We start from the raw sequence: 10,000 nt of genomic DNA, 5'->3' as shown, positions 1-10,000 counted from the left end.
TTTATTCCATTTATTATTTTTTTTATTCATTTTATTCATTTTTTATTCATTATTCATTATTCATTTATTCCATTCATTATTAGTTATTTATTCCATTTATTAACTTTAAGCATTTATTTCATTCATTTATTAACTTTAAGCAATTATTTCATTCATTTATTAACTTTAAGCATTTATTTCATTCATTTATTAACTTTAAGCATTTACTTCATTCATTTATTAACAGTTTTAATTATTTAATAAAAAAATCTTTATATTTCTCCCATAAACCACTTAAGGGGAGTGTGGGCGATGGCAAAAGCTAAAGCTCTCGCTTCCTGCCGAGGCCAGATGACAGTATAATAACTATAATGCTTCTACTAATTCTTACTTGTATTAAAATTATTAAACATAAGTTAATATATTTAACATAAATTAGAAGAAAAAAACATCCCTAAAAAGAAAAACATTAAGAAAGCCTCACTATAATCATAAAAACTTTGATACTTTGTTTTAATACTCTCAGAAAACTAAAGATTAACCAATGTCCTCTAAAATGATTAAACAACAAATGATAATTAAGCTTAAATTATAATTTGAATTTGAAAAAAAAATTACAAACAGGATTATCCAAATGAAATTGTACAACAACCTAAAATGATTTCATTTGTTCAATAACTGACAAAATATTTAATCCACACTGATCAATTCAATTATTTGGATTAAATATTTACTTGTTCTAGCAGCATATTACTCTCTTTTAGATTTTCTAGCAAATGTTGATCTACGCAAAACTCTAGCACATCTGGATTTTTGTAAGCAGATATCATTATCTTCTTCCACATTCTATCCATAGTTTGATATCGCTTACATTCAACAGGAAGTTGTCGGTTGATATCTTCAGAACTAAATTTTTAAAAATACTTTAAAAAATGTATGTATTATTTCAATTTAAAAAACCTTACTTTAAAAGAGATACCTAAATATCGGTTCTAAATAAAGCCAGGCACGTTGACAAGAAACCCATTCATCTAAAACATCTTGTGTAACCAATAACTTTGATTCCCATGTAGAGATTCTATCTTCAAATGCTTTTTTATAAGGTGAAAATGCCATTGCCTGTGTCATTACAATATGATCATCAAGCATCTGTGTAATTTCATCAACAATCTTTACAATATAAGAACCAGTCTCTTTATAAGGAAGTACATCTAAGTGCATTAATTTCCAAGCATTTTCCATTTTATTAAGAGCCTTAAATAAAATAACAACAAATTCAATTATTAACTTTTGCTCTAAAGCAAAAACTATATATATATATATATATATATATATATATATATATATATATATATATATATATATATATATATATATATATATATATATATGTATATAATCAATTCATATATTCTGAAACAGTTGTTATATTCACGGAAGTTTACAAATATTACATCTTAAGTAAAAACCTTGCAAATAAAAGCTAAAAAATATATTGTTAATGCTAATAGTAATATTAATCGTCCACAGCAGTAACAAAACGAACATTAAAAATTGAAGGAGTAAAAATACTAATAATGATAATAAAAGTGGTAGTAGTAACAATAATGACAATACAATGATAAAAGTAAAATGATAAAATAAAAATAAAATGACAAAAATAAAATAATTACAATAATCATAACAAAAATAGTAGTAATTTTGTATTAGTCACATACATACACACATATATAGACACATACAAACTCATACATACAAACACACATACACACTTACGTTCACAAATACATATAAACACATATACCTATATCCCCCTGTATTCAATACAGGTATGTATACAATAATTGGATACATACATAATATACACACATATATGTAGATTCATATATTCGTATACACAAATATACGTATATACACACATGTACATATACATACATACACATACATAAATACATACACATATACAAACATAAATACATATACAAACATTTAATATTATATATGTGTACTATATATGTATATATTATATACACATACATATATATGCATACACATATATGTGTGCGTGTGTGTGTGTGTGTGTGTGTGTGTGTGTGTGTGTGTGTGTGTGTGTGTGTGTGTGTGTGTGTGTGTGTGTACTTGTTGTAAACACTTATTCACAGATACACATATAGTTGAATTTATTAACTGTATTTGATTAGAAAGGAATGGAATAGGTTACTCTTAAAAACATAGATTGAATGGAGAGCTTTTATGTTATTCCAAGATTTTATACTTTGTATATATATATATATATATATATATATATATATATATATATATATATATATATATATATATATATATATATATATATATATATATATATATATATATATATATTGGCCTAGCAGAAGGTGAATGGAAGAAAAGATGGGCTAACCACAAACACTCATTCACAAATAAAAAGATGAAAATTCAACCACTATTTCAAAGTATATATGGCAGATAAAAGAAAACTTAAAAATAACACCAAAATTAACTTGGTCAATAATTAAACAAGTCCCCGCCTACAGCAACGTAACGAAAAAATGCTTACTTTGCCTTCATGAAAAACTTTGCATAATATTATATAAAGGTACGCAAAAATTATTAAATAAAAAAACAGAAATTATTTCTAAGTGCCGTCACAAAAACAAGTTCTTGCTTGCAACCACGAGCCCAAAGATTAAAAAACCAAACCAAAATAGTTATAGTTTTATAATTGTTTTTGAACGCCACGATGTTTATTGAGTATATTTTTTAACGAAAAAAACAATGTATTTTTTACCTGATGATTGCTAAACGCATGTAGTTATCTTTATTTAATCTCATCAAAAAATCAATTATATATATATATATATATATATATATATATATATATATATATATATATATATATATATATATATATATGTATATATATATATATATATATATATATATATATGTATATATTCCTATAGTTTACAGCTTAGAAAACGTGTTTGTGGTAAAAAATGGCTCTTTGCTTGTTTGTGTTATTAAAGTTGACAAAATCAAGGTTAGATTATGTCAAAATGCATTTATTTAATTGCAGGAAATAACTAATTTAAAATACCACAAAAAACGCAAATTAAAAGACTAGAATGTTTTTATTTTTATTATTTTAAAATAAAAATATTCTGAATGTTTTTATTTTTATTTTTTAACTGTAAAACATGCGCGGAGTGTTGCTACATCAACTATCTTGTAGCTTGACTCGCAACAGAGTGCTGCTACATCGACTGAGGGTTTAGTTGGGGCAGGCAGTCTATCAAATAATTTTAAAAAAAAACACTTTCTGGTCTTTAAAATTAAAAAAAAAATTTGTGTGTATATATATATACAAAATATTAATTATATTTTCAAAAAATGTATACTGTGTTTAGGGTCAAAAAAAATTCTTAAAGTCATGGATGCTGTAAATCCCACAATGTTTGGAAAAAGTCGTGAAACCCACAACTTTCGCCGAATGCTGTGGCTTAACATGAATTCCATAATTTCTTCAATAATTCATCACGTTGCACCATTTTTTTCGATTTTAAGTGAACCAGTTACAATTAAAATTCATAATAATTATCTTAATTATCAATTATAAAATTCCGATATTAAGGGCATCAAGATTTCAAACACACACAAAACTGGCTTTCTTAGGTGACAGCACTAAGTATTATTGAATTGAGAGTATGATTTGTTTCACGCAGCCTGCTCTTGCTTTCCTGCATGTCGTTCATCTGTTTGATCAACATGCAGGAAAGCATGTTGATCAAACAGAGCAACAGGCCAAGACATTAACTTTCAACTGCTTTTGTGATGGAATACTGGGTATTATTAGTTGTCTCGTCACTGATGAAGTTGTTGCATACAAGCAACCTGTTAAGGAGATTGACACTTTTCTTAACTGTTCAAGTTGGCAGTCCAATGTTTATCAGTGCCAACTAACTTAGTACACTGATAAATGCATTTCAGCAGCTGTGCTTCACAGACGATAACTTAGCTCTGCATGTGATGATGGCATTGAATGCTAGAAATATTGACCAAGTAACTGATTATTTAGCAGATTGACTATATAATAGTTGACTACATTTGATGACATTGATTTTAGTGTGAATAAGTACAATTTAAAGACAATTAATTTACCATGAATTTACTGTGATTTTGCTACAATTCATGGTAAGTGAATTTTTACTGACCCTAATTGTCTACTAAAAAAAAATTCCTAAAATTTTTGCACTTGCAAACCAAGAATATTTATTCAAAAAAAAAAATTGAATTAATTTCAAATTGAAGACATGAAAATTAGTTAATCTTAAAAAACTATAAAAGTAAGTGTAATAAAAATAATATAAAAAACAAGTAAATATAAGAAAAAGTCCCACTCGGTCAGGGTTGGAAAAAAAACATTTTCTTTGAAAAAAATTAAAAACTAAGGGTTGTTTTTTTTTTCTTTTTTTTGTAAAAACATTTTTATTAACAAAAAACATGATTTGCTTTTAAGTAATTTTTTACAAGATTACTTAAAAGCGAATCTCTCATCATTGGATTGGTTTATTTTAACTAAAGCGTTAAAATATAACACACAAAAGGGAAAAAATAAAATTGTAAAAATACTAGAAAAAAAGTTAAAACGATTAACAAATGCTCATACAAATCTTTTTAATGTTTCAGATATCATAACTAATTGCTCCTTTTACAAACTCTCTGATGATGAATTATGAAATCCTTAAAAAAAGTTTTCAATTGGTGTAGCAATGGGTTCTTCACTGGTATCTGTTCTTGCCAATTTGTTCATTAGCCATTTTGAAAATAAATGGATTAAACATTTCAATGGTGTAAAATCAGTTTTCTATAAAAGATACGTTGATGACATTTGTGCTGCTTTTCAGTAAGAAAATGACGCACTTTTCTTAAATATATCAAAAGTAGACACAATTCTATTTCTTTTACTATGGAACAAGGAGTAAATTCAAAAATACATTTTTTAGACGTAACTCTAAAAAAAATTAATTCGTTAGTTACCACTACCATTTTTCATAAAAAAAACTTATTCTGGTCTTCACACTAATTTTTATAGTTTCACTCCATTTTCGTACAGAGTTTATCTAATCAAAAGCCTAATCTATAAAATGTTTAAAACTATTAGTACTAAAAGATATTGCAGTTCTGCAAATATTAAATTAGTATTTAACTCACTGAAAATTTTTAAATTCTTTTCTTTTGAAGATCCAATTCCTTTAGAGTTCAAATTGTTCGTGATCTATAAATTTGTTTGTGTAGGATGTAACTCTTGTTATATTAGCGAAACTACTTGCCATGTCAAGACACGGATATCTGAACATTACAAGCGGGACAAAAAGTCTCATATCTAAAAGCATCTCAATGCTAATGAAAATTGTTTCATGCAAATAAATGATAGGTGTTTTTCAGTTTTGAATTCGACATCTAACAAGTTTAAGTTAAAACTTAAAGAACCAAGGACAACTTTCAACTTACAGCAGGAAAGTAAAGTAGAGTTATTTTTACAAATAGAACTATATCTTTCGTATAAATACTTAATGTAAATGCAACTGTTTAAAAGCATATCGATGTTTTTTTGTTGTTGTTGTTGTTGTTGATTTACCTCCTCAAGGCTGTGAAGGCCACTACAGATGAGGAGGCTACTTAACTGTAGTTATAACCCTTTCTCAACTCTATATCTCTGAAACACGAACCTTGATGAACAAGGTCGCTGCGCGCAGAATCAAGTTGAGCCCGGTACTACCAGAGGCATGGTGGGGATCAAACTCAGAACCTCTCGCTTACGAAGCGAGCGCTCTACCACTACACCACTACCATATATAATTTTGTTTTTAGATGTTTTTGAAAATCAATTTCTTATATATATATATATATATATATATATATATATATATATATATATATATATATATATATATATATATATATATATATATATATATGTATATATATATATATATATATATACACATATATAAAAGAAATTGATTTTCAAAACATCAATATATATATATATTATATATATATATATATATATATACATATATATATATATATTTATATATATATATATATATATATATATATATATATATATATATATATATATATATATATATATATATATATATATATATATATATAATAAGAAATTGATTTCCAAAAACATATATGCTTTTAAACAGTTGCATTTACATTAAGCAATTATATGAAATATATAGTTGTATTTGTAAAAATAACTCTACTTTACTTCCTGCTGTAAGTTTAAAGTTATTTTGAAAATTTTAACTTGGTTTAAATTGATATTTTTTCAAATGGTCTAAACCATTGATTTAAATCATCGGTTTAAACCATTTGGTCAAAACCTATCGACCTTGCCCTTGGTTCATCAGGAAGCTTCCTGATGAATTTAAAGAAGGCAAAAATTCTTAATGAATTTACAAAATAAACTGACAGTTATGCTTTCTGATGAATTTAGAGAAGGTGAAAAAGACTGTAGAAGAAATTTAAATAAGTGTTTTGCTAATTTATAAAGTGGATATATATATATATATATAAAGATTTTAAAAGTATAAAAACTTGTTGAAAAACAAGTTTTTTACTGGCTTAGTTATGGAAATTATTTATAAGGAGCAAGCAGTGCGGAAAAGTTCTCAATAAAGTACTTTTTTTGAAAGAAAATATTATATAAAGTTTATTGTCAAGAGAAAAAAATTCAAAAGTCAAGGGACTTAAGCTCAATTTCCCACTTTTTGATTGTAAGAACAAGATTGCACACCACCATAATGTAAACTAGAAAACTCAAAGACAGAACTATTTAATTTGGTGAAACTAATAAAGTTTAACAAATTGTGAAGTCAATACCAAAACAAACTAGAGAATGAAATTTTACAAATCAAATTAAAAACCCCAAAATCATGACTTTTGTGACATTGGGTTCTAAATAGAAATCCAAACTACCCTGAACAGTGTTGAATACAAAGAAGCACTTGAATACAAGGAAGCACTTAAATAAAACAGTTTTAAAAACCTAAAAAACTTCAATCAACTTTTTAAAAAATAAAACAATAAGTTACTCTATATTCAGGCTTGGAATAAGTTTTTATTTTATGTGAAGGCTTTAAATTAAAAAAAAACTAATTATAGTGATTGTTCAAAATAAATGTATTTTGTGTAAATTAACAAATAATGTTATATTTACATTTTTTTTATGTAGGCATTTATTAATTTAAAGTTAATAATTTGTTTGAAACTATTTTTCAATGTCTTTTAAAAAAACTTTTGAAAGATAATTTTTTAAATTACTTTAAATGATAAATAAGTTAAAATTAAACCTTCCGTTAAAATGGAATGATTTAATTGCTTTACTTTTCATCTATTTCTTCTATTTTTACAAAGAACTGTTTAAAACTTTTTTTTTTAACTTGACTAACTAATCAGAGCATAAAATGATAAAAAATTACTATTTTAAATAGACTACAGTATTTTTTTAAACAATTTTTTATTTTTTTTTGTGTAATTTTTAGGAAAAAATAAATGTTTCAAAAGAAGTAATTTTTTTTTAATTTAAAACATAACAAAAATTAATTTTTGCTTCGAGTTTTTTGATTTTTATTTTAGTGCATATATATTTTCTTTTTCGCAAGGAATTGTTTTCTCTTTTCATTTGTTTTGTTTTTTTTTAATTTTCTTCCCAGTTTAAGTAGCGTTTTTTTCAGAGCATTTCTAAAATGTTTAAAAATCATCTAGACATCTAAACAGTCATGGTCAAGTTGCCAAAAAATAAAACCATTTGCATGGTCAGCAATAGCGCTCGATCGCACGCCATTCCTGTCCATGCCCGTATACTCATTCAGAACTAAACTAGTACTTAAATAAGTCTTCCTCTTCATTAATGATAGGCCCAAAACTCTTCAGATTAAAAAAAATAATGTTATCGAAATAATGAATACAAAGAAGCACTTGAATACAAGGAAGCACTTAAATAAAACAGTTTTAAAAACCTAAAATTAAACTACAACCCCTAAAATAAAGCACCCCCTAACAAAAGGAGTCTCCAACAACTATGGACAAAATTTTTTGCAATTAATAGATATTCATTTTTCTGTTAAACAAAATTGATAACTTTTTGTTTTTCTAGTTAATTAAGATGTGGTTGTTCCGGATTGTTTGTAAAAAAATTATCTGATGCATGGTTTGACTTATAAAGGAATCAAAAAGGGAGCTCATAAAAAAAACCTTTTTCCATAAATTTTCAATAAAAAAATTAATAATTTAAAAACAATTTTAAAAAAAATTCAAAATAGACTTAAAGTGTTGGCAATGGTGCAAGCAAAAAAGTTACAAAACGGCTTTTACATAAAAAAAATTATTTTTTATTTGATGTTTAATAAACTGTAAAATTGAACTCCTTTAAAAAATTAATAGGAGAATTTTTTAAGTACTTTATGACTTAAAATATGAATTTTTGGCAATTGGAATTTATATACAAGAAATTTTTAACTTATGTGAATGAATCTTTATTTTAAAATCTGTATTTTAATTAACTGAGTAGGTGATACTTATGTTTGCTATTTGAAGTAGTCAGCATTTAAACAATAAACAGACCTATTGACAAATAACTTTGGCAACAACAACACAGACTTTCTATTTTTTCAAAAAAATTATCATTTATAATTTTATTCCCATTGATGCATACATTTTTAGTTTTGCTGAACTTTTTCAACTTATAATTTATAGATAAATATGTTAATAGATTTTGGTATATTCAGATTTTAAACCTGGCAGTAAAACTTTAAAAAAATAGGTAATGATAATAAAAAAAGTTTTATATTTATCCAATTTTTAATAAGGAAAATCATACCAGCAGGAAAAAAGATTTTTTTTCTGCTGTTATTATTTTCCTTATTATAAAGATTAGATAAAATGTATGTATTTTGAAACAAGTGTAACATTGAAAATGTAAATATTAATTATGTGTTAATAAAATAATTACTATTTTAAATTAACATGATTACATTATAGCACAAATTTTTTTTTAACTTTTGAAAAATAAATTTGAAAAATTTTGAAAAATAAATAATTTAAAAAAATTTGTTTATTTTTATTAAAGCTAAAGAAATATACCTCCTCTATGGCAAACTCTTTACCAGCAATAACTCCTATTTTCGAGATTGTTTCTATATGATCATCAAACTTCATTTCCAAACATTTTGAAAAAGTAAGTGCTGATTTAGGAATAACGGTTTGATTAAGCTCACTTGAAAGCTGAAATATAAATACAATATATGCTTTTATATAGAGAGACACCTAATGCAAATTTCACACTCCTAGTTTTATATTTTTAACATACACAACAAGTGGCATATTTAAAATATATAAAAGATAAGATAAGTTTATAAATAAACTTTTATACCTGCTCCCAATGACGTTTTCGCATTCCAGGATTTCTTAAAGCTTGTATTAAAGGAATATATGGTCGGAAGTTTTCTACCCAGGTTTTAGCCTCTTGTGCAATCAGCTGGCAAGAGGGGATATCAACAAACTGTTTTATGCATTTTTGCAATGTTCTGAAGGATTCATTAACTAATTTTTCTACAAACTCAGCATCAATTGTAGTTAATGGATCATTCATCCAGCTTTCATGGTATCGTAACCAATCAGATACTGTTATCCAGAGATTCTTGAAGGGTTCAAAATCTTTATTTAGCTTGGCTAGTTTTTCATACTAAAACAATTTTTTTTTAATATTAAATCTTTCAATTATAAAAAAAATTTCAAAATACTCAAAAAAATACTCAAAAGAAAAATTTTAATCATTAAAAATTTAATCATTACTATATATATAAATAAACTGACATATAAATAAAATTCTTAAATTCTTCAATCAACAATTATTTACTTACTCTCTACTTCTCTGAAAATGTAATAACATTTATTTTTCAAATTTCTAACTTGATTTGTT

General features: G+C 25.1%; 1 protein-coding gene across 1 annotated transcript in view; it reads right to left on the bottom strand.

Annotated features, from left to right (window-relative positions):
* LOC100199185 (dynein axonemal heavy chain 1) overlaps positions 1 to 10,000 on the bottom strand; it is a 108,565-nt gene that overhangs the window by 80,399 nt on the left and 18,166 nt on the right. Inside the window, exons 16-19 of the mRNA XM_065813883.1 lie at positions 9,452 to 9,763; positions 9,163 to 9,303; positions 959 to 1,233; positions 714 to 885 (exon numbers count right to left, since the gene is read on the bottom strand). Coding sequence (XP_065669955.1) covers positions 714 to 885; positions 959 to 1,233; positions 9,163 to 9,303; positions 9,452 to 9,763 — 900 coding nt within the window. The remainder of the gene's footprint in view (positions 1 to 713; positions 886 to 958; positions 1,234 to 9,162; positions 9,304 to 9,451; positions 9,764 to 10,000) is intronic.

The sequence above is a fragment of the Hydra vulgaris genome, chromosome 12, assembly GCF_038396675.1.
Source record: "Hydra vulgaris chromosome 12, alternate assembly HydraT2T_AEP".
Taxonomy (NCBI): domain Eukaryota; kingdom Metazoa; phylum Cnidaria; class Hydrozoa; order Anthoathecata; family Hydridae; genus Hydra; species Hydra vulgaris.
This window is presented reverse-complemented; position numbering and strand designations above follow the sequence as displayed.